Raw genomic sequence first — 27,162 nt, 5'->3', positions numbered from 1 at the left:
CATTGTTGAAGAAAATCCTCAGAACACAAAACACTATAGATTGGAAAAGATATTAGGGAGGGGGTGGGAAGGGGGAGAGAGAGAGAGGGAGTAGAGATGATAAGAGCAAGGCTAAAAAGCAACATATGATAACCTATCCAAACATTCAGCTTTAGCTGCAATGAGAAGAGTACCTCCAAGTCAAACAAAATAAGGGAGAAGAAAGCCACAAATGTACATACATGCAAACATATATAGCACTAGTGTTTGCGTGTGCGTGAATACTATAAAACTACAAGCCTCCAGTCTTACACAGTTATTTGGGTCAGCTATGCACACACATAAATACATTACGTATGTGTGTTGTCTCAAATGAGAGAGAGAGAAAGAGAGGAGAATGTCATTTGGTAAAGTGAATTTTGCATAAAAACCCAATTAATCAGTTTTTTTTCTCAAGCTCTATAAACATTTAGTGATCCCCAGATGATTTTGCCCTTGTGTCTAAGTACGATATAGGTGATATGCTAATGTAAAACACCTAATACATATATGCTGAACTCCCAGTGCATGTTCAATATCCAACACACATTTGTTTAGACTACCATCCACCCTGTACTTAGGTCCAAGGGCATAATTGTTGGGGGACCTGTCAATGTGCATTGAGCTTGAAGAAAAAATGACCATTTCCTGCAAAAAAATATTATCTAAAAGTGTAAAATTCTAGGAAAACTGATATTTGCTTGCAAAATCAATAATCCAGTGGATGTTATGCAAAAGCCACTGTGCTAAAAGATTGGTAGCCCAAAGAAAGATAAAATAAACCTCTATAATTGACGAAGCGCTTGTGCCAAAAACTAAAATATTTTTAGTGCTAGACCCCAATTTTCAGAAATCAAATATGTTGTTCATCAAATGATTAAAGACAATTTGAATTTTAAGCAGATAGAAATTTTCTAATAGCCCCAATATCTGAATACTTGTTGACAAACAGCAGACAACTACTCACTTGGGTTCTAGTTCGGAAGGAGGTGCCCCACCACTGTAATCAAAGTTGCCTTCATTACTATATGGATGACGAACAGGGCTCCTGCTTGAACTGACGTAGCTTAATGAAGCTGATGCAGAGCCAGCATTTGGGTTCATACCAGCCAGCTGCATGATGTTCTCAATCTCCTTCACCACTTCACTCATTGTAGGCCGATCATTTCCCGATTCTTCCACGCATTGGATTGCCAGGTCAACATATTTCTCAAACCCACCAAGGGTTGTCCCTAACCCAATTGCAGGATCAAGAAGTTCATGAAGGCCGTAGAAATCCTTTGTCTTGTCCATCACAACCCTCACCTCTCTTACAATGTATCGCCCTCTCTCTAAAGGTTTTTTGCAGTTATTAACTCCAGGAGTAAGACACCAAAGCTATACACATCACTCTTCTCAGTCAACTGTTGAGTCATGTAATATTCAGGATCCAAGTATCCCTGCAAAGACAAGAACAAGCATGATTTAAAAGGTAGAAGCACCATGATCAGAACACAGTCTAGCAGAACTCTCTCTCTTTCATAGAATGATGTAAGTTCTCTTCAGATCTTTCATATTTACAGATAAAAGAAATCAAATTTTTGGCAGTTTATATTAATGTACTCACCATTGTCCCCTTCACTTGAGTGGTAACATATCCTTTTCCATCAACTCCCAATGGCTTTGAGAGACCAAAATCAGAAACCTTTGCATTCAAATGACAATCCAGGAGGATGTTGCTTGATTTGATATCTCTGTGAACAATGGGAGGGTTGGCAAGCTCATGTAGATAAGCCAGACCTCTAGATGCACCAAGTGCCACTCGAAGTCTCCTTTTCCAACCTAAGCGAACGCCAGATTTCCCTGCATAAGAGAAGTCAACAAAAAGATATAAACCTATGAAGTATGGCGGTGAATTAAATCATTGATGCAGATGACTGAAGATGAAAAGCAAAATTCATTTTCAACAACAAATAGATAAAAACAATATAAATTGGTGACACAAATTATTAACATATTCGAGATATATATATATATAATGTTAAAAGGTATGGTAATTCTGTTGACAGATGTAAAGATAGGAACTAAGGTCAGGAACCAATATACCATATTTCTGTACCCAAATACAAGTAATATAAGATGACAATAAAATCTAATTATGCTTCAAGTAATACTTTAATATAATTCTAGGCAGCATGAGGATATATCCCCAGAAGGGTACACCAAAAAGACCTTAAAGATAGTAAGAGCATGCCAACCGAGTATCACGAAAGTGGTAATCTGAGGCTCTAAATGAAATTTGAGGTTCGAGGCCCAAAACAGGTCCAGATAATCCCACCTATCACTGAATATAAGAAATGTAGTCATATTTTCTATAAGAAGTTAACATAACGGATATTCAAGAACATAAGTGCCTTAGGTGTATTTATAAACACCATACAGATATGACACTTGCAGAAACTTTTCTATTATAAATATGGCAAACAAGGCAGAAGTCAATTAAGACTTGCTGCTTGCCAGACAATCAGGTTAGATTCTTTTGAAGAGACATGAACAATGGACTGATTGCTTGCTGATTCCCTTACAGCTTTCTGAAGATTTTAAATGCAATTGGTTTCTTCTCCAACTCCTTTGTAACATTTTGCAGTTACTGTTATAATGCAAAAATAACACATGCATAAAAAAAGTAATATATTATGAGAAATGTTAAAATAAGTCCCTTGTTCCATGAATTCTGTGTCCTTGCATCACAGACATGGGTCCAAGAAATCATAAACACAGCGTCAATCGAGACTCCCTGCTTGCCAGACAATCAGGCTTGATTCTTATGAAGATACATGAACAATGGACTGATTGCTTTACAGCATTCTGAAAATTTTCAATGCAATTGGTTACTTCCCTGACTCCTTGATAACATTTCGCAGTTACTGTTATAGCGCAAATAACACTTATTCATAAAAAAGTAAAATATTACAAGAAATGTTAAAATAAGTCCCTTTTTTCCTGACTTCTGTGCCTTTTCGTTAAAAGACATGGGTCCAAGAAATCATAAAGACAGGGAAATATGATTAATTAACTAAGCCAGCATGCGATGTCCAGGCAAACTTTATCAAAGAACGACAATATCGGAAGAAATATCAAAATTCTGCTTATTTTGAAATTCAGAGTACTTATCTTTCCAGTTTTTTCAGTTAAAATGAAAAAATATATAAGAATAAGAAGTATTTGGAATACCTGATAGACTTTCTTTCAGGGTACCATTTGGAACATACTCGTAGACCAACATTTGTTCACCTTGGTCAACGCAGAAACCAACAAGAGTGACAAGATTTTTATGGTGGACCCTGGAAAGCAGCTCAATCTCAGTGTTAAATTCAAGCCCGCCTTGCATGGATCCCTGCTGAGCCCTTTTGACAGCAACCAGTTGTCCATCATTAAGTATTCCTCTGTAAACCTGGAAAGGCAAAATCACAAGTCACAAACAACACTTCATTTGTATATAGAACATGACATTTTGTATTATTATGTGAGAGCATCATTTGTAAGGCTATGTATTTCATTACCATATAATACAAACTTAGTAGTCACGAACAATCTTAAGTTGCTTTATGCTTGTCAAGTGCAAGACTTTCTGGCTGACAAGTTCTATTTTGAATCATTTTAGCAGTAGGGATGATTTTCTTTCAAATATAAAAAAAGAGAAAAGAAAAAAGAGGCTGGGATACTTGCAGTAAGCAGAACTTATGCAATTATTTTGATTACAAAATCTCTGTACTTCAATATTTACAATGGCAAGTAGCAAGAAAGTTCTGTTATGTGTACCAGATGTAGGCTGTGGTTAAACATCCATGCATCAGATCTAGGAAATGCTTCAAAACTACCTGATGCACTTCATAGCAAGAGATATATAAAGCTCACTCATGTAATATGAACTTGTTTTTAGAAGGTCTTTGGCCACATGGAAAGGATCAATGGATGACTATAATACATTCTCCGGTTATCCTTGTCACAATTTTGCAGCTTACCTCTTTTATTAGATTGGCATGAAAATTTTATTACCTCTTGCTGGTTTCTACAGGAGTCATACTTGCAGCCTCCACTTCATTTTTGTGCTCTCCTAGCATAATTAGTTGACTCTATTAAGATCCCTGCAAGCTCAATTTATGTCCCTGTTACCAGCATTTGGTGTGTGCAATTCTTGAAGTAGGTTTCATCAAGAGTTACCATGATCGTGCTATGCATACAGAGCAGAACACCTAAATTTTGCAAATTTTGCGTTTATGTGGTATTCTTGGCCTAGCTACATGCTTTCATTAATGGTTTGAGGTACAGAACTGGCAGAACCAAATAATAGTGGTAAGACACCTGTACCATTATGTTCCTTGGTCCTTGGCATTATAGTGCACTGGTACTGGTACTAGACTTTAAACCTTGCTTCATTGTTGTCTAACTAAAGCAATATTTCCACTGCCAGTTTAGATTGAAGGACTTGGTCCTCCTCACTATTTCTAGGCTCTTAAAATAGTTCATTAATTGTATTTCTTGTTGAAAGAGAAGTAAACCTATGACCTAATCACTTGTGCCTCCTCGACCAATATGATGCTCCTGACTGATCAATGAAGCTTCATTTGAAGTGTAGTTTGCAGCTTAATCCAATTAATAGTGAGCCACTTCCAGACCCTACTAGGTGTTTCAGCTTGTAAGTGGCCTTCTCTTTTTGTCCATTTGCAGTATCATTTAGCGCATGGGACAGGCTAGGCACAACCATTGTGAAAATATGAAGTGCTGTGTGATACTTGGCATTTAATATACACTTCCTTTCTGGAGCTGGTAATGAACTAGAAACAAGTGAGACCACTAGCTCTAAGCTCTAATGATCTTGCCGAGTACCTGATAAAGATTAAATTGTAGGGAGTCAGGCACAGCCAACAGGCAATGTAGGAGCAGCTCAGGAAATTAAATGGAGGGAATTAGCATTTCTAATTTCCTCAATCACTAATTAAGGTTGGCTATGATAGTAATGGCAGTAGCAGCATGTTGAAATTCGGGATTTGATACATGCATATGTGTTTCAAAACTTTATTTTCTAAACACCGCAGCGAAGAATAAGATTAAAACATTTTTAATCTGAATTATGCATGCATAAAAACATAAAACCACATAGATCTATCTTATATACTGAAATTAATATATGCTAAAATTCAGATTGTGATCAAATCACATATCTATTTCGCAATCTTTTTCTTCGAATCTGGATCTGGAAGAGAAAAGGTTCTCTCATAGCCGCACAAGTGTCCAGCCTCTATGAGTATCCACTCGGGATCAGCCTGGAACAGCCCTCCTTAATCTGAATTTTGGTTCTCCAAAATTCAGTCTGCTGAATCTGAACGAAGTTTGGATCGCGATCAATGCTTGATCTTTCTCCTTGATCTTCTTCTTTTCCTCTTCTCTAGAGTTTCTCCTTGCTTTGTGCTGCTACAAAACATCAGCAACCAGCAAATTATGAGACGCCCAACACTTTGGGCATGGAACTCCTTGGGACTCGCATCCCAAGGGATGGGCGTGTAAAACGCCCAAGAGAAGAGAAAGGGAGAGGAAGAGAGGGCGTGGGGAGAGCCTTTGGAAACTTTAAGAGAGGTCCCTTTAAATAGACACAAGGATTGAATTCTATTCAATCACATAATACAGTCCTACTTGCATTGGATTTCTTATTAACTTAAGTTATCCAACTTACTTTAGGAGACTCTTAGGGCGCCAACAATTGGGACCCTTGCACCCATAATTAGACATCCCAAAATACACCCAAGAGACACCCCATAAGAGAACTAAAAGTCCTCTAATCAATGGATATGCCTAACTTGATCAAATCAAGATGGCACCCAAAAATAACTACCAAAGAAATTAATTAAGGACTTGCACCCTTAATTAATATGATCCATAACCTTAGACACCCAACAATTGGACTCTCATGAATCTTATTCATGTAGATTATAAGCAGATAATTAAGTTAGAATTATCTTATTAAATAAGTAATCCTAATGGAAGGAGAAATTGGGTCCAACCATATGCTAGCAAGGTTATCATGAACCCAATGGGTTTCTCTAAACTCAATTGATACTTCATAAGCTCAATTACTTATTTCAGGCCTAATCTTTTTGTTGTGTGATCCCATACATTCAATTCTATCTGGTAGTGAGATATACAATGATCTCTATCATTGTATCATTGAAACTCTTTTTAATAGATCGGAACAATTCCACTCTAACTCAGAAAGGATTGTCGATCCAGAACGATCCTAATGAGCTCTCACAATCCATCAATTATACCTAGCAGTATGTAGTGGCAATCTAGTAGAACTGAAATGAACGTCTAGATATAGTTAACGTGTGATTCAGTCCCTCTATCATGAGTCTGACTAGATGGCAGGTCATAGATAAATCGTCAAATCTCAACATCAGTCATATGATAGATTTGATTAGCTCAAGTCCAGTTGTGATTTTTATGAAAACTCTTTTCCATCAATCATACTATTATGGCCATAGATTCTTGGACTTAGCTTTTCAAATCCTATAAGACTACTCCTCTCTATCAAGGTCGATAGATCCTATCTTGATGCGCACTCCACTCCTACAGTGGATCAACTGTCGCCAACATTCACTACAAGGGCTCATTGAGACTCATGTTTATGTATCGATAAAACTTCAGCAGTCTCACTACGAGCAGCTATACCATTTCAAGTCAAAGGATCAGTCACACAACTATAGCATCGAGACAATCACTGACGATTGAATAGAAATCCAAGTGATCTCTCGTATGATCACGCTCAGTACTAGTTATTTTCTAACAACTACCCACACTTGTCGCCTTGTGTCTCCACACAATAGACCAGAGACTCATCTATTCCGAAGAAAGCGATTTATGTACCAGTCTGTCCAAATCCATCACCATCCTCATGATGATCTTATGACCGAGAGTATTTAAGAATTAAATACATGTCTCTAATTCTCAACACTTTGAGAATATGTATCGAAATTAATTTCATGGACGATTCAAAGACACATCACATTTGAATGAAAAAGAATTATCCTTTTATTGATCATATCAATATATTAAGTACAAAATTATGCCCTAGAATTATTACAATGTATTAATCATATTGGCTTCTAAGATATATATCTAATACAGCGGGTACACAACAATTGCTCGATCTTATTGCTTGGAAAGGGGAGGGGTATACAAATTGTGTGGATTTGATAAGGCTATTTATCTTCTAAAAAAAGTCCTCAAGGCTTAGCCTGTTAGTTCAACAAGCTAGTGACAGCATACAGGCTTCGAAGGGAGTCACATAAAAAAGCAGTCAGTGTTTGTTAAATACAATTTCTGTTGCATCATCATTACGTTGGTCCAAATACATCCTATTGGCAGTTAGAAGGCTGGTATAGAAGGCTGGTACAGAAGACTAGTGTTCCTAAAAAATTTCTGCATGGTGCTGTGCTATTTAAATAGTTCCATTCGAAGAATCAAAATACCAAAGTTAATCAGATGCCATAGTTTATCAAATGGAAATATGACAGCATCCTTAAGGACAATCAAATGTTTGGAACTTGACCAGTCAAAATCATGTTGTGATTCTAATGCTGAACTTGCTAGGGATCAAGAGGACTCATCTGATGACCCAAGAGTATAATAGAAGGTTGCAAGCTTATCTATCTGATGATACAAGCATATATAGAAGGCTGTGATCACAATAAGAAAATTTATGCAGACTCTAAGGGCTTCTTACAGGGATGCAGTGATCAATAATGTGTGTTACCTTGAACAGAACAATATCTTGTTAGTGGTCTTAGCGATTAAACCACAGAATGTACAAGCATGATCTTCCTCAACCTAAATGTGTTAGTGCTTCCCTTGAGGGGAGACCGACTTTCAGGCATTACACATCATATCGCAAATCCAATAACAAAGAAGCAAGAAGCAAAGTGCAGTTGGTAGATTCAGCAGGGTTATTCAGTGCATTGCTCATATCATGGGCAAATTCATGTGGTTCAATATGCGACAACTAAGAAATTGTTCCTGGCCAAGGCTCTTGTCATTTGTGACATCAGTTTCTCAGTTTATCTTTTCCAAGTCAGACAGAAAGGATACATAAGTTCAAATTTTAAGGAGAGTGTGCCTGGCTAGCTACAGCTGTCAAATTGCAAGTAAATGGTGTAAATACATCTTAGCAATCATGCATGGGGTCAGCCATGTTTTGTAGGGTATTACATCCTGCTTATCATAAATCAAGAGCTAGCCATGTTTTATAGGGGTTTACAGTCTATTTCTCACAAATCATGAGCAACAGAAGATGGACAGATTGCTGAAGCAAAGCAGCCTATTCTTCACCCCTTTCTCTCCAATTCTTATACTTCCTAGTTTCGTTCCCTTTCGTTTTATTATTCCTGATCCTTCAGGTGCTTGGTATATCACCGGTGATGTAATCATTAGAGTGATATGATCACTGGGGTGATATGAACACTGGGATGATATGCAAATACTGAAGTGATATGTAATCATCATGTTTGATATACAAATATCACTAAAATAAAATTTCACTGTATTTGATATATCACTAAATAGTGTATAAAATATCATAAATAGCCTGATACATTAGTGCATAATAATTACTCTACAACTTGATTAAACATTCTTCATTTATAACTCTTCACAAAAACATATAGCGGTAATAATAATAATATTATTATTTATTTATTTATTTATTATTATTATAGGTATTTATTTTGATGAACCTATTAAAATGATATTACAATAATATTATATATAATCAAGCTTTACTAGGTTCAGCCAATTTTGACCATCAATATCAGGGTTGCCCATTAGAAATGATTTAGCCCATCAAAATAAATTGACAAAAAGAAAAGCATGAAAGATTTAGCATGATCTATCCATACCAATTAACCATATTTATATATAGAAATAAAATAGATATCTAATAAATAAACAAAAGATATCCATATCATTTAACTAAACTTGTCAATAAAAAATAAAAAATATATCTAGTAGATAGGCATCTATAGAAAAAAATAAGGAGAATTTTTATTTTCCTCTCAATTTACTGACCAAGGATGTTTTTGTCCCAAATAATTTCAGCACATCACCAGTACCTGATGATATGCTATCACCTGGGGTATGACTGGTGATAGCATCACTATATTGTGCAGTGATGCTATCACCATATTTATCACTGGATCTTTTATCACTGGATGGGATTTTACAATACCAAACAAGGTGATCACATCACCTAACTCACATCACTGAGGTGATGTGAAATATCACCCTACCAAATAGCACCTCAAGTATGTAAGCCAGGGTCATAACAGTTGTCTAATTTATTTTTTTTCATTTCTCATATGATTTACGCAAGCTGTGCAAATTCACAGCACTCAAAGATTTTGCATCCTAACCATGCGATATATAGGTATAATTTGTGATAACCTATACCAGCCGCACGAATCGTAAAGAAGCAAAAAAATGAAAAAAAAATAAAAAAATGAAGCCTCCTAATGGGAGTCTTCTTCCTCACCAAATCTGACTTGAATTAAACTCCTAAGGCTGCCAAAAATCCTAAGAAATCCTTTATAAATCCCTCTCCCCTTTCAAGACACTTCACGATGAAGACCGGCACTCCTCTCTCTCTTTCCCTTCTTTCTAGCATTTGGCATCATCGCCGACCACCGATCTTGTTGAAAAATCATAAAGAAAGAATCATCTATTTTTTTGGCATTTTTTTTTACTTTTTTCGACCACCAGCATCACCGTCCTTTGAAGTCGAGCCCTAAACTGAGTACCTGGCCTCCCCACAACCCTTCATGGCAAGTCTACAACTGCCAGCAAATAGCTGATGGCCAAAAATGAAGAGAAGCCCAAAATCCCCTATTTTGGGTCTTTTCCTGTGATTTTCCTCCAGCTAATTCTCGTCGTCAGCTGTCCTTGCCCCATCACTATTGGCTGCCTACTACCGGACCTCCGATTGTGCCGTTGCACCCCGCAGGAGCACCAGCCACCACCCTCCCAACATTCTCTCCTGTTCAACCAAAGAAAGAAAGAAGAAGAAGAAAGAAAAAAAAAGAAAAGAAAGGAGAGCGAAAATATCTCTCATTTGATTCTCTCTAGAGTTTCTCTCTCTGTTCCCTCTTTCTCTCTTTATTTGATCCACGAACCTAATATAAACTTGAGATGATCTATTCAAAAAGATCTGAAATTACTTCGATATCCGTGCAATATATTGGATTCCAATTCGATTGTTATCAGATATTTATAGAATCTAGTCACTATTAATCTCTATTGAGTCACCATGATGTGACCTCTAATGATTGATCATAGATTCCTCTTTTGAGAGATACAAAGATTCTCTCTCCACTTTGTCTCTCTATTTTCTCTCTATTCACCTACTTTCTCACTTTAAGAAGACCTATAGATCTTGTATCGAGTCATGCCTTCCTTTTTTAGGGACCTGCCCCGATAAGAAGACTTAAATCACTTTGGTGCCCAGATGGTCTATTAGACCGATTATCTGGTTAATAGCTTCTTTTTATTATTATTTAATTAATCAAAAAAATTAATTATAATTTAATATTTTAAATAAGATTAGCTGATTCTTCTAATGAAGTCTGAAGATCTAGGGTAAGTGGATCTAATGCTCCTTATTTATTTTTAAATTTTTATGTTTTTTATACATATGACCTTTTGAAAATTAATATTTTATTTTAAAAATTGATTTCATGAATATTTTTATGAAAAAAACTTGTTTATGAAGTACAAATTGGATTATATGATTTAGTGTTTTCCCATCTATATATGTATATGTTCTAATGTTCTAAAGAAATATATAAATATTTTGAAGACCCTCAGATTGATATGACAGCCTCACAAAAGTGGAATCAATCAACAAATGTCCCTATACCAATGGGTATAAAGTTGGTAACAAATATGAATTATGATATCTTGTTGATTACAATAATAGTTTTGTCATGGGTATAAAGTGATCATATCATAAATATCTGTGAATGAGATTTTAAAATAAGATATGAATATATGACAAGAATAACTTATGAAGCATCATGTTTACGAAATACTCATGAATGAAATGCTCATGATTTATGTATGCATTACTAATTATATAACTTATTTTATTATATGTCCTATAAAAAACTTTAATTTGTATTATTTATTATTTTTTCAATATTGTATTACATAGAAAAACGTATCCTTGATCTAGTAAAGAAGCATAGGTTTTGCTTACTGAGCTGGTGTAGCTCATACCTCTTTATTTTTCTCTTTATTTTATAAAGGAATAAGGTTAGGCACAACGAAGGATCCAGATATAGGGGTTCACGTAGTTTATTAGATAATCATAGACTTGTAGTTAACTATTAATGAATTTTGAGATATGGATTTGGTATTTGATTTTGGATTTAAATGCTTTGAACCAATCTTAATTTAATTAATTCATCATGAATTTTTTTTTATATTTAATTTGTATTGGATTTCAATTAATTATGATTGATAGGTTTCGTGTTATTGAAGATGGTATCTCTCGATAGCATGATCGTGTTATATCCGAATTTGGGGTATGGCATAATTAGTATCAATAACAATTAAAATATACCTGCAAAAGAAGAAGGGAGTACCTTTCCGTAACTACCATTTCCAATGTCATTGGCTTCTGAAAAGTCATTGGTGCACTTCCTTAGTTCCTCGAAAGAAAACATTCTTGGAACTTTTAAAAGTGGAATACTACCGCTGCTTTTAGTGCGATCAAGAGATGCTATACATGAAAAGCATATCTATCAATTGACGATGCCGATAAAATGCATGTAAGCAGAGAAGGCTTAAAATCCAGACTGAGTTTTTGACATCTCACCAATAGATTGGCTTTTCTTTTCAACCTTTCTAGTTTTTCTCCAGTGTCTAATAGCAAAAACAACAAAACCAGTCACTAGAAAAGCAAGAGCTGCTCCACCAACTGATGCACCAATAGTCACAGGCAGGTGATTTGATTTTACACTTGATGCCACAACTGGAAATACACAATTGCATGGCAAAACAAAATAAAAAGGCCCATCAGATATGCTTTAGAGAAGCTGAATAAAGGATTAGGTCTAGATAGATTACCATGGGCAGCAGCATAATCTTGTGCTATGAAATAGTAAGGCCCAAACATGGATGGAGGATTGAAGGTCTGGTTGCTGAAAAAAGAACCAAGTGTAGAAACATCTATTTCATTGAAACGATCTTTGCCACCTGGGAAGACTTGCACACTGATTTCCAGATTGCTATCAGAATCTACAAAAGGATTCTGAAGAGACACTGAGTCCACAAGGAGCCTCTCCGGTAATGAACTTTGGAGAGCATCATCTAAGGTTTGATAAATAGTGTCATTCCCAAGGTTTGAAAAGGAATAAGCCCTAAAACATAGAGTGCCAGTATATGGGTATGCACAATGACAAGTGGGACTGAGACTCTCATTGGATGGACAAGGAATAGGAATGCAGTTCTGTGGAGTTGAATATGGAGGAGCAGATTGTTCTGAAGTTTTGCAGTATTGGAGATTGGTTCCTCCTCGATTGCAAATTGGATTACCCACAAGCCTGCAAATAACTCATTATAAGAATGCAAAGTCGGTAGGTTATGACATAACAATTGTAGCATTGCATGAAAATTGCAAACTGTTATTTTTTCTCAAGAAGTGATTTCTTAAGCACAATCATCTCCTTCGTGCCTCCAGCTTACACGCACATGTATATGTGCATGTATATTGTATATGATATAAAATGGTACTAATGCATGCAAACTATAATTCATTTTCCCACTAAAGGTAAGAGGGGAATCCTTTCTTGAGTATGATTTCTCTTTTCATCTATGGGAACTCTTGTTGCTAGAGAAATTGATCGAAGGATATCGTCAAATTTGGACTTGTGTATCCTTTTCTGCTTCATCTTAGTTTCATTTTTCTTCCCTTGTACCTCTTCAGGTTTTCTTTCCTTTTGTACGTATACTCACTTAAAATTAATTAAATTGAGTGGGGGGAAGTATGTTACTTCCTCCATGTTTCATTAAAAAAAAAAAAAGATTATCTCTTCCGTACTTCTAGTATTTCCTGCAATGATCAGGGGAAAGAAATAAAACAATTACTTTCAAATGTTTTACTCTCTCTTACACACATAAATACAAATACATGTATAGGTGTGTGTATATGATATAAGATTATACCCAATGCGTGCATACTATATAATCCTTCCCCCCACCACCACAAAATGTAAGGGGAAATAATCCTTTTCTTAAGCATGATTATCTCTTTTATTCTTCTAATATTCCCCACAATGGGAAGAGATCCCAAAAAGAAAAGGAATAAATTTATCTTCAGATCTTCTACTCACTTAGGCATATACCAGAAAAGAATTCTGCAGTGCCTTACATTATTTGCTTTGTGAATCCTGCTCCACCTAATGTGATCTGAGTGATATCATTGTCCCGCAGATCAATAAGGTTAAGTGAGCTGCTGTAGTCTGTGCCAATGTCTAGAGTTCCATTGAATCGGTTTCCCCTCAGCTTCCTGCATCAACAAGGTCATCAGCTTATTATGTACAGATGTAGGTCATCTACAAAATTTGGGTAAAACTTTGATATTTCATATATTTGTACCCATGAGAGAGAGAGAGGGAGAGAGCAATTCTAACCAAGAAATACTCACGCAGTCTGTAATGGTGGAAAGCTGAATAGAGCCGCTGGAAGCTGCCCTTCAATTTGTAAGGATTCCAAGAATCTGCAGTTAAGAAGGATTGGAAGATTCATGAAAAAGCTATGTATTAAGTGACCTTCAGCTGCAGGTAATTCTACTATCCCTAATTTTGCAACACATTGCTCTTTGTAAGTTTCTAAAGAAGAATGGGTGTATTTTTTTCAGAATGCAGGCAAATTTTTCATTCAACATGCACATATGAAAGATGCAAACATTCATGCATGCATAACACATCCATCCTTCCATTCATGTATGCATGATCACATGATTGCACAAATGTATGCGCACATACCATCTACCTATATATTTATGTATCTACTTACAATGATGTCAGGGATGGCAAGGTTGAGAACCAACGTGGAACATCTGATACATCAAAGGAGTTGTTGCTCATGTCCCTGTATAGATCATTGACTGATTAGCTGACAACTAATAGAATCATAAGTTCATAACAGTCTAACACATAGTAGAGATGACCAATAGATAACAAATGGTCTCCAAAACTGAAATGTGCTTGCACATGACATTTAGACATTAAGAACAGACTTCAGACCATAAAATAAATTTCAAGTTGGATCCATGGTTTCTATTTTCAGTTGTTCTAAAGCTCCCAATAGCAAGAGGGAGATCTCATTATTCTTGATCCTCAAAAATTATAACTTTGGGAAAATTCATCCAATACTATTATTTACTTACACAAAGCTGAGCGCATTCAAGCCAGATAAGCTTGGCAAGGGACCAGTCAACTGGTTATTTGCTAGATGCCTGGAATGAAAGATGATCATCTTCAGAAAGCACTAACTAGAAATTGGACGTGCATATAAACACCATAATTCTATATAGCATAGGCCAAATAATTAACTCACAGTTCTGCAAGTTGGGTGAGGTTGTTAATGTTTGAAGGAACAGGACCACTTAATGAATTACTGTCCAGGCGGCTGTCCAAATATTAAACAATCAATGTTAGAAGCTTAGTGAATTCATATTTGTGTTTGTCTTCGTTCAATAATGCATGTGAAGTACTTACAGAATCTCTAGCTGACTTGCAAGTCCCAGAGTAGGTGGGATGCTTCCCATAAGATTATTGTTATCAAAAAGCCTAAGCAACAAAATGAGTTATTGAAACTTCGACTGTGCAAGAATTTCTTTTTACAACCTTTTAATATCTAAAAACTTACATACTTCAGAGAAGGTTCATAAGCTTACACATGTATCAGTCGCATGTCTGAGTGAAAAAGTTGACTTGGAATGCACCAGAGAGCTGGTTCGCTCCAAAATGGCTGCAGTTCATATAAATGTAAATTATCCAAAATGCTAAACGATGGTAAAGAATAACTTGCTGACATCAAGGTTAGAGAAGATGGAACTTACAAGTGCTTGCAATGGGTCAACAAATCGAGACCAGGTTTATTGCCATCAGAGACTGGTATTGTTCCAGTAAGCTTGTTGTCAGCCAAGTCAAGCCAATAAAGTTTTGACAAGTTACCGAGGGTTCGGGTATGGTTCCAGTAAAGCTATTAGAATTTAAAGCTCTGTAGACATCAATGGAAGATATTTGTCGAGTAACCAATTGAACCCAAAAGCTTAAATTGATAGGGGAAGGGATAGATGAATCAGAAATAGACAAGAACAAAAATAAAAAGATAAATGGGGACAATTAAATAAATAATGGAATTCCAGCACAACTGAGCTTTGTTACCATGTTGAGTAACCAATTGACCCCAAAAGCTTAAGCTGATAGGGAAAGGGTCAATCATGTATATCAAGCTTAACATATCTAACAGAAACAACGTAACATAAAGAGTGAATATCTTGCAAGATAAGAAGTTCCTTTTGGGCTAAAATAATGTAGTGACTATTTTGTAAGTTAAAAAAAAAAAAAAAAAAAGAATTTCCACTTGACAATTCTTTCTTTAAAAACTTAATTATCTCAGGTATGTAATCTCATTCTGTGTTTTATTGGGAGAGGAAATATTAGGAGGTTGAAATTTCTAATGTCTCATTAACTAAGGACTTCAAAAAAATTGCAAAAGTCCAGTAGATATGAGGTTCATACAATAGAATATTGTCCTACATTGCAAAGTTAATATATCTACTCTTACAAAGTCAAAAGCACAACTTGGAAATATGTGCTTCAGTTTCAGATGTACGTGGCAAGATACATATAATAATGGTTTTATATGGTCTGCGAATATGGAAGGCTTGTCTTATACACATATTCATGGAATTGTTTGGCTCATGATACATGAAAAGTAGAGATCTTTGTTCTTTTTTGCCCTAAGCCACAATCTTTTCAGAAACTCACTGTAAAATAACTAATTTACTTCCTATCCATTTAAATTAAGATAGTCACTTCTAAAATGTCTTAATTTGAGATATTATTGAGTTTCTGTGTAAGAACTTAGAAGAAAGGAAGAAAATCATTGGTTGGAGAATAGGTATTCTCTTTTCACCTCTCTTAAGATTTTTGGCAGTAATCTGATGTTAACTTATAAAATCATTTTTGTTCATGTTAATTCGTCCACTACTTGGTGCAAGATTAGCACAGTTGCATACTTGCACTAGACAAGCACCGTGGTTTTCTATGTGTCCTGATACTGATGAAGAAATTCTTGACAACAAAAATTATTGCCTGCATATCCGAATATATATTTATCCTAAAGAAATTTTCTAAGGTCACAATTTTTGATATCTCATTCTAATTTTTTTTTTTTAATTTGTTTTCAGATCTCTTAAAATACAAACCTCACTTCTAAAAAGTCTCGAAAGGAAAATTCTCCAAAGTTCTGCTATAGCAGAAGCAGAAAATCTTGGTTGAAGACTTGAAGTACCCATTTCCACAAAATATTCTTGTTTCACCTTAATATAAGAATTTTGGCAATTATGTATGTAACACTAACATCATAAAGAATTTTTTCCTTTATCTATCTTTGCCTATGGTTCAATAGAAAATTGGCATGGTTACAATATGGATAAGCTTCTTTTTTTTCTTTTTTTTTTTGATCCTGAAATTAATGCAGAAAATCTTGGAAAATAACAATAATAATAATTGATGCAAATATCGTCAATTCCATATTCAGTAGACCAACAAAGAAAATGACCAAATCTTGATGGAGCTCCGGATCTTACAAAAAGACCAGCCTTGGTAGATTGCCTATTTCACGAGGTATTTCACCGGAAAAGCTGCAATCTACAAGAACCCTAAAAGGGAAACAAAATAAAGAATGTCAGTTGTAGCATTTCAGCCGGCAAGGATACTCATAGCTGCACCAACCTAGATCATCTAACATAGCTTACAGGTTTATAAGTTTACTTAAACTCCCAATTGATGCTGGAATCCCCCCAGTTAGACCCTTGTTGTAAGACAGATCCCTGCATGGGTTAGTTGATCATAAATAGTGTAGTATATGAAGAATTATTAGTAAAAATATACGAGTCACTAAATCCAGCTGAGAGAGAGAAGTATCAGATCAACCATTGTTTTCAAAAACTGCAAGCAGCAACGAGCAGCTACAGTGTCCCAGCACCTAGGCAGGTGCCTAGAGGTCACAGCAGCACGAAAAATGAAATATTATTAAAAAAAAAAAACTAACAAATATTGGGAGAAACCTAAAAGAATAATTATCAACCAATAAATGAAATATAATATATCCAAAAATATGTAGTAATTCAATCATAAATATTGACTTGGCAACGTCCAATACTCATTTATGAATCAATCTCACACTCTATTCTCAAAAATGATGTAAAATTTTGAGGCAAAAACCCTGGCAGGGCCTTCTAGGCAACCATCTTTAGAAAGAGTGCATTCAACAAATTATGAGTGGGATAATCTTGAATTTGGAGTGTAACCCTGTTTCACACCTCTACAACTAAATAGAAACAATAAACATGGAAAGTAAAATATCCTTTCAAGTCGATATAAAGTTCCATCAAGTCCTTAATGCAAGAGGTTGATCACCACATATTAGAGAACTTACAAAGCTCGCAGTTCATTTAAAGACTGAATGTCTCCAGAAAGTGTCCCAATCAGTCCCAAGCTTGAGAGTGTTCTGAAAAACATGTATCATGATAAAATGTTTATAGGATATACAGCAACACCTATAGATAAGCTCATAACACTTGTAGAGAATCAGGCAACACCCTTACATCGCAATGACATGTGAATTGTTGCAGCTGATTCCGACCCAATTGTCGCCACAAGGGTCCGAACCGATCCAGTTGGATGGTGGGTTCTCCCACGAACTGGCAAGGGAAATTAGCGCATCAGCTGTGCAGGACAAAAAAAGATTCATCAGACTCAGAGACCTATGTTCCATTATGATTTCACACAAAAGCAATGTACACTGGACTAACCCTGTCATTTTCATTATATTTCAAAAGAAAACACACCAATTGCTGCCACAAATTTTTGGACATGTTCATCTTTGATACAGAATAGAGTCTATCTGGATTATATAGTGCTAAAATTGGTACAGTGACAATTAGAACAGAATTGCATATCCTGCCTTCCTAACTGGTAAGAAAGATTTAATCCTGTCAATCTTTGCCTGGCCTACTAAGTATGTCATGGGAAAGAATTCGAATGCTTACGAGCACAGAATTATCCCCAAGTCAGAAGCATCTCATTGGTATCCCTGAAGCAGCCCTTCTTAGCAAAAAACTAACAAACAGAACCCACAAGCCCCATCCTGAGTTGATCACAGGATGTGCTATCAGTTGTTACTACAGAAATAAACCTGGTTTTTCCATCTGATTTCCTTGTCTTTTTTTTTTTTGGTTCTGAGAAATCCATGAACATGCAAGGGCCCATTCACACACAAATGGAATGCCAAAAGGTTCTCATTGTCAATCCAAATGAGAAAAAGATTAAGCAGGAACAATATTAACAGTGAGAAACTGAGAATGAATTCATACATACCATCCTGCGGGTCTGTTTCTGCTGATACGACCAACACTTGACGGAGAAGAACAAGCAAGAAAACCCAACATCCTGGATTCATTAATCTCATACTCCAGTTAATGCACTCATTGAGAGGTAGCAGGTCCATCTTCATGATGATCATCCCATGTCCTGCCACAATGCCCACAGCACCAGGTTAAGCCGAAAACTTGATGTAAACTAGATTGTGTGGATTGCTAGGGCTAGAAACAAGGAGAGCTTGCCTTCTCCCTCTCTATATCTCACAGTAAAGAAAATATATAGACTCCCATTACTGATATATTTCCAGAGAACCAGAGAATGCCACTACACAACCTGTTCAACTTGCCACCACCTTTGTGATAATCTTTGGTATTAAAGTATATGATAATTGAGCCATCCTTTTCTTCTTGAAGTAAAAGCCATTTCTTTTCTTTTTTCTTTTTTTTTTTTTTGTGCCTGGCTCAATCAAATGCAGAAGCCTTAAGAGAGAGGGTCTCCAAGTTTGTTGACCTAGCCAAGATACAGAAAAAAGTTGGATTAGAAAATCACAGTAGGGAAGTAAACTTGGGCTATATGGAGCAGCTTCACCCCATCCCTTTAGATGGCACCCACAAAGTGCCGCAAGTATTGCTTGAGGAGAGTACTAATTTTTTCAATCTGACTGCCAGTCTAGGATGGAGACTGGTGGAGTAGGAGACTGGTGGACAGTATTCAATTGTCACGTCCAACTCCTCCCAACTCTCTAAGAAAGATTCAAACATACGTGCATAAAACATAGTACATGACTGACACAGGACTATTATATAGCAGTTTGAATAGTTCAGCATTCTAGTCTTTCTCAACTTGATTTGTTTACTGCCACCACCACCATCATCACCAACTGAGATCAGCTCACTCCAAGAGAGACCTGGCCTCATTCGCCAGAATGTTTGATGACAAACACATTTATCTCGTGCTATGGTGGTGCAACCACAAAGTACACGTGGCAAAACTTCCCATCTCCCAGTTGAACGATTCACTCCAAGGCAATCCACGGATTGGTCGCTGATCATAACCAATGAATAGGCAAGGATTAAAAGCCTTCATGAGCATTGAAACTCCACGTTCATTGATATTTTTTAAAGGAAATAAATCTGATTCTAACGGAAATGACAGTATCTTTATTTCTTCGGTTGACATCACGGCTCAGAGGCAGAGAAGAATGGGACCAAATGATGGAAAAAAATATATATTTTTTGACTCCTTCAAATACCAGCGCATGATTCCTAGCCTCATCAAATTATTTTATAGAGGTAATTTAAGCACAAGTTGAAGCAGTGATGACTTCCAAAATCCCAGATGGGAACTTCCTGCAACCATGTGTCCCAGATACAATATAATAGGCTACGTCGCAGAAAAATAAATAGCAAAAGATCCTGGCCTTGATCTCTGAGCTCGAAAGCTCAAGTAGTTCCAGCCCACTGGCGGTGCCGGCAATATCTATGTCCAGAATTATTCCATGGCCTGCGTTATCCGACACACCTTAGCGATGATCCATTGAAAGGTAGAGGTTGGGTGACAACACTTTTTTGTTGTACAAACACAGCAAATGGAAGACAAAAAAATATAATTCCAAAATATGCCTCATTTCTGCTGATTTTGTGCCCACTTAGAGAGGAAAAGCAAAGCCCCTCTGACAACAGAGAGAAGATATGTATTTAGCACTTAATCCACATAGGCAAACTTGAGCATGAATCGCTGCCATTGAGGCACAAGAAGTAAAATTGACACCCTCTTTTGGCATGAAAAATGGCACCTTTTTAAGCAACATTACCGTTAGCAAAACACAAAAGAGGCTTTGAGACACATAAAACACTAAAGTTTCTATTCCATATCTCAAACTATAGAGCATTTCAACTACTGCATCCTAACAGACAAAAGGAAGAAAGGTGACAACAGAATTACAGAAGTCTAGCACAGAGTGGAACCAAATATTCCTTCTTTTTTTTTATACTCAAAATAGTTAACAAAATGGAGTAAAGGTGCCCCTCCATAGAAACATAACAGGATGCAGCAGGAAAATAATGTGCTGGTGATCAGTAATCAAAAAGCCAAGATTCCCATCATAAGGTTAGAGAGTTCCAACATTTACAATCAAGATCATCATGGAAAAATATACAACTGCAAGGGGTTAAAATAAAAATACACACAAATTAGAACATGATAAGCAAGGGGTTGGTCAATATGCCATATGGTTAGATATGGATCATGTTTGGTAAAATGTAGATATCACATTGCACCAGACTGAAGATACCAACTTCCCAAGGTCCACACTGCCTCTACAGGCAACAAATAAAAAAAGGATACTCATAATTACAAATATAGATCTGAGGTATGAGCTTGTTCCTCAACACTCATGCAATAACCTTACAGCTTCAAGCGGCAACACGCATTGTCCGGGATATCCAGGTCGGACATGATCAAATGAAAGTTTTTGCAATAATCAGTTATACTTGAGAGTGATCAGGGCAGCATGAGATATCTGGTGAAATTCTTTGCAACTGAAACTCAAATTCTGCCCTCATCCCTCTCAAGTTGTTTCTAACTACATCACAGTATGATGCCTCATCAAACCTGCAAAGACCGCCAATGATAATAACCATCCTTGATCTTCATTAGGGATTCAGACAATATTAACTTGCGAAATGAACTGATTGACCAATGCTCGTACGTGCATGACAATTAATCATGCAAATCATTTAGACGTAGAAAAGAACAGTCATGAATGTCTCGATGACCATCATATTAAGCAAATTTAAGTTTGTTCTCAAATATTGACATTTGACACCAAACAACCTGACAAAAGGAGAAAAAGTTTGACCTCCAATCTGTTTTTTTTTTCATTTTCTGTGCATCTGATAGCAGTGATTGCTTTAAATAACAGGCATTTTGCTTCTTAGAGAAGATTGGAACTTTCAAAATCGAGATCTCCAAAAGTTTGGAGTAAGGTGAGGGAGGAAAAGGCAATATCTTTGTTTCATATCTTTATTTATACATCTTTATTTGTTTTTATTCTTTATAACAACAAATGATACTTATTTTAAAACATTTATTACAAAACTTGTATATATACATATATACTTTTATATATATTCATATGCAATATTCACCGAATCATCCCAAATTGGCTAGTTCAGGGCATGCTGAATCGTACCGACAGCAAATCAGGATGGTTTCGGCCTTCAATTTAAGAAACTGGCTAGGGAAGGGAAAAGAGAGAAGATAAGAGAGGAAAAGAGAGAGAGGAGGGAGAGAGGGGGAGAGAGATGTTGAGAAAGGGAGAGAGAGAGGGCTTGAAAGCCCTTCTCTCCTCTGCTTGGGTAGTTGGGAGGGGCTCTTGTTTCATTCGAAAGAGGGGTTAACAGAATAGGGGCTCGTAATGGAGAGAGAGTGTGTGTCACGCCCCGAATCCAACAGCCGATTCGGATACGTGATGGCGGTACACTCCTTAGAGCAAGCCCTAAAGAATATGCAAGGCCAAAAGTATTTCCTTACAACCTCAACATCCGTAATATCTAATTTCAATAATAACTTGTAAAACTTGCATAATTACAAGTAAAATTCTTTCAATTCTCTGATCAAATATCGTGATATTCTATCTATTCATCTGCTCACCCGTAATCCAAACTATAGCCAATCATGAGCATCCTGTATCTTTGAGAAGAAAAAGAAAGATGAAGGGGTATAACCTTTACAGCCCAGTAAGAATTTTCATATAACACTGATATAATAATATAATCTAAAATAAGAATAAGCAATAAAATATAAAATTTCATATTCAATATCTGGAATAATGCAAACATCTATAAATTATCTGTCTTGTCGAAAGAAATGCATCATCATATGTTAACAGGTGAAACACTTTTGTTCAACAATTATTTCATGTCTTATCTTTCATTTCTCTTTTCATAATCACATAATTTTTAACCTTTTCTTTCTGACTCTGGACTAACCAAGTCTATACCTCAGTCATCATCTGAATTAATTTTCACTTAAAAGCCTTCCAAGGCTATCCCAGGATGAACTCTTGGCCGGCTGTTCTACGTACGAAAGTCCGTAAGAGACTGTCTCAGATATAAGCTCCTGACAGACTATCCCAGGTATGAACTCCTAACCGACTAATCCACCTATAAGCCAGTGGGGGCTGTCCCAGGTATAAGCTCCTAGCGGGCTGTCCCAAGCATAAGCTCCTAACAGATTGTTCCACGTAACAAGGCTAGTCCATACCATATCTCTCTTTTTCATTTAATCATTATGTTTTGATTTCATCAAATCAATTCCGACTTACATTATGATCAATTTAGATACGTCATATCCATATAATCATGCCATCAATCTCTAATACATATATATTGACATAACATACTCATGCTCAAAATCAAATAACAGTATCTCAGATATAATAAATTCATCGATCTCAAATCCGACGATACAAAACCAATGATGCAAGACCAACAGTAAAATAGCATATATATAATAGTGATCATATACAGGATTCTTACCTTTACCAGTGACTGATCTAAGCATAGAAATCAATGTTCTTCTTCGATTTATGAATTTTAAAAACAAGATATTCCACTCGACATCTTATACAAACAATCATATCTCTTCATGATCCTGATCAAATATAAAAATCATATATGGAGAAATTATCGATAATCGATCCTAATAATATAAATCCAGGACTTCTCCTAAGATTATCCAAAATCGAGATTTGTCTAAGTATCTGGACCCTCTATTGATTCATAAGACTTCTAGAGAGAGAATCCATGAAGAGAGAAAAAATTCTAGAGATAAAATTTTAGAGAGAGAGTGGAGAGAGAATCTTCATATCTTTCAGATGAAGAAATTATAATTGAGATCATCAGAGGTTATATCAGGGTGACTCAATATGAATTAACAATGATCGATGTTATAAATTTTGAATAAAGATCGGATCGAGATCCAATCTACTGCACGAATTTTAAAGTAATCTCAGATCATCTTTTTTTCATCTCAAGTTTGCCCTAGGATCCGTGATGTAGTTAGAGAGAGAGTAAAAAGACCCTAGAAAAAAAATTTTGGAGAGAAAGTAGAGAGAGAATCTAGAGAGAGAAATTGGAGAGAGAAAATAGAGAGAGGAGAGAAGAAAAGAGGAAGAGAGAGGAGAGAGAAATTTTTTTCTTTTTTATTATTATTATTTTTTTTTCTCTTTCTCTTTTTCTTTTTCTTTTTCTTCTTCTTCTTTCTTTCTTTTTCTTTTCTTCTTTCTCTTCCTGCCAAATAGAGGATGGACCAAGGGGGACTCGGTGACTTGGCTCCGACGAGGGGCGGCGGCTTGGTCGCATGTCCGACAATGACGGTCGACGGTAGTGAGGCAAGGGATGGCCGACGGCAAGATTCGACCGGCAAGAAATCAAAAAAATCGAAAAAATAGGGTACCGCCATTTTTTCTTTTGTTTTCTGTTCATTGGCCGGTTACCGACGGCCAAGACCCTCAGGAAAGAGGGATAGAGAGATGAAGTCCTATCCTACGGGTGAGACACCGCAGACGGCGGTGCTGGTGGTCGAAAAAGAGAGGAAGATGGCCCGATCGAACAGAGCAAAATGGGGCCTTATGATTTTGTGGGTTTCTCGATGAACCCGACGGCCGACGAGGGTGGACAAAGCCATGGGAAGGAGAAGGAAGAGAAGAAGGAGGGCCAGGGCTTACCTCTGACTCCAGTAGGGTCTCTGGTGAGAATTTGAGACGAATACGATGAGGACATCCACAGCTTTAATGAAAAAATTTGAAAAAATAAGAAGAGAAATTCGGTGCTCATCGTGGCTAGCCATGGAGGAGGAAAGGAAGATTTTATAGAGGCCTTTCTAGGGTTCCTAGTAGCCCTAGCAGTCCTTATTCTAGTCGGCAAGAGGAGGAAGAAGAAGACTCTCGTTGGGAGTCTTCTCGTTCCATTCTTTTTTTTTTAGGCGGGCTGGGTGGACCTAAATTTAGATGGGCTTGATCTAGGGCTCAATAGGCTGGGTTATTACATCCCCCCCTTTAAATAATTTCATTCTCGAAATTAAGTTATGTTATTAAGATACATACTTAAAAATATACACTCATCATGTCATTCTCATACTTCCGATAATGTCTTACATATTATTTATTTTTTATGATCTTGATTTAACAAAATTATATGGAATCTCAAATTTATTTTTTTTATATTGATTTCTCAATTTTTTCAAAGAACAGTAACATTTTGACCTTGTATTAACATACCACAATTATTTGTCCAATACATTTCACTCAAAATTCATAATTATCTCAGATTACCTATGATAGAAAATAAAAAAAGGCCAAACATCAGGCACTCTTCACAATCATCGATTTTTTTCTTCTTTTGACCTTCCAACAAATTTAACAGGTGGACTTTCATCTTAAGAAAATCTCAACCTTCTACGTCAGTTCAACTAACAACATTAAATCTCGAAAAAAAATAATATCTATGTCAAGACATTCTAGGTTTGAACTAACAAAAGAACTATCAAGCTGTTAATAATAAACTTGAGATATCTAAAATTTTTTGGCATTATCTGCAATGAAATAATCTATTGACAAAAATTACATGTCTATGATCAGATTAGGTCAAAATCTGTAGCACACTTTCATTACCAATAAAATCCTTCCTTATTTACAACTAATATATTCCATCATAATATCTTTTGAATCAAAAAATTAATATTTTTAATCAATTTAGTCCACCACACTTTTGTTACGTACTCTGATCTTAATTTATCAAATTATATAGGTTTATCAAAAGATAAGAATATCTTTGTATGTTAGATCAATCAAAGATAGATCCAACTTTTAAATTTCATATGAAATTTAGAGCAAAACTTTAAGTTTCTTTATCTTTACTATCTTTGGATATAGCATATCAAAATTAAATCTTGATCCACTTCCTATGTTTGAAATCATTGCATAAATTTCATCATTCTTCAAGAATCCAATATATCTAGAATCAATTGGAGTTAACCTTAGATTTACCTTACAATCATTTAGATAATTCTCAAATCAATCTTTCTTTTTAAAAGAATTAATTTTAACTTGACAAACTAGAAGAACTCAAGCCAACATCCTTGTAAGTAGAATCAACTTGATTATTTCTTGTAGAGCTCTCTTCATTATAACCTTAATATTAATCGATAAATCAATACAAAATCTTATCCTTTGTATAAGTCATTCAAAATTTAACACTAGCAAGATATCTTAGTTCAATTCAAAAATTCAAACTTTGATTTGAATAATTAATACACTTTACCATCTTCAACAATCACAAGAAAAATTAAAGAATCTAATCCAAAGATGGTAATACGAATTATTAAAAATTTTATCATAACGTATATATCATATTCTAACAAAACTAATTTTTTATATTTAATTTAACAATAATATCAAAATATCCTAGATCCACTTAAAAAAATAAATTTTTGACTTAAAATTTAATGCAACTTGAAAGATCAAAAAAACCACATCCAAATATGATATTTTGAATAACCAAAGATTTCACCAAGATGTGTATCTCATATTCTCATAATAAAATTTAAGTATATTTTTTATCTAAAATTGAGTTTCATATATGACCTCTTATAGGTTCAATGCTCAAAAATATTTCTCTCTCATATGATATAATTTTATCTTAGATCATATCCTAATTAACTTCCTTTAGATAAGTCCAAACTTATAATGCTTAGACAATTATCATCGAAATTAAAAAAGTTATCTTGATCTTCAACCATATAAGTTTAGCATTCCAAAAATTATCGAGTATACTCAATACAACACATCAATATCTCCCTCTTCATTCTAAGGTCAACACTTCTCATATTTAGGTCAATCCTACTAATTAGAATCTAAGATATGACTCGTTAATTCTATTATAGACATCATATGCTACTTATATATAAATTTCATCATAGTATCTATTGATTTAAAATTCAAATATTAAATTTTTTTCTTTTATGTTTATCATGTTCCTTATGATCATAATCTAAATTTAAATATCACTAAAGTCACAATCCTGAATAATGATAACCTTAAGATCAAATACTTTAAGTTATATTCTCTAATATCATTCTATCATATCCTTAATGATCATAACCTTAAACTCTGATATTAACAATCATACTCTATTGATTATAATCTTAAAAATGTCACAGTCCCTAATGATCATAAAAATCCTGATACCACTTTAGTCATATGCTCTGATATCACTCTATCACATTCTATTGATCATACATAAAACTTTGATATCACTTCGTAATTTCTAATGATCTTAAACTGAAGCTCTGATATTATTCTATCATATCCTAATCATTTATATCATAGTCCTCACATGATCATAACCTAGCTCTGATATCATTCTGTCACATCCTA

The 27,162-nt window shown here is 35.4% G+C and overlaps 1 protein-coding gene across 1 annotated transcript; it reads right to left on the bottom strand.

The window, feature by feature from the left end:
* Positions 1 to 981: 981 nt before the first annotated feature.
* On the bottom strand, positions 982 to 18,849 carry LOC105051642 (leucine-rich repeat receptor protein kinase HPCA1). The gene is given in 22 exon segments (XM_019852697.2): positions 982 to 1,364; positions 1,367 to 1,457; positions 1,625 to 1,860; positions 3,232 to 3,451; positions 11,688 to 11,824; positions 11,921 to 12,076; positions 12,172 to 12,647; positions 13,475 to 13,612; positions 13,751 to 13,822; positions 14,122 to 14,196; positions 14,495 to 14,563; positions 14,665 to 14,736; positions 14,826 to 14,897; positions 15,005 to 15,050; positions 15,053 to 15,078; positions 15,170 to 15,293; positions 15,296 to 15,330; positions 16,928 to 16,999; positions 17,096 to 17,170; positions 17,779 to 17,850; positions 17,948 to 18,068; positions 18,720 to 18,849. Coding segments are annotated over 22 exon segments (2,898 nt in total).
* Between the last annotated feature and the right edge of the window lie 8,313 nt (positions 18,850 to 27,162).

This window comes from Elaeis guineensis, chromosome 9 (genome assembly GCF_000442705.2).
Source record: "Elaeis guineensis isolate ETL-2024a chromosome 9, EG11, whole genome shotgun sequence".
In the NCBI taxonomy this organism is placed as follows: Eukaryota; Viridiplantae; Streptophyta; class Magnoliopsida; order Arecales; family Arecaceae; genus Elaeis; species Elaeis guineensis.
The sequence above is the reverse complement of the archived record's forward strand: the minus strand, read 5'-3'. Positions and strand labels throughout refer to the sequence as shown.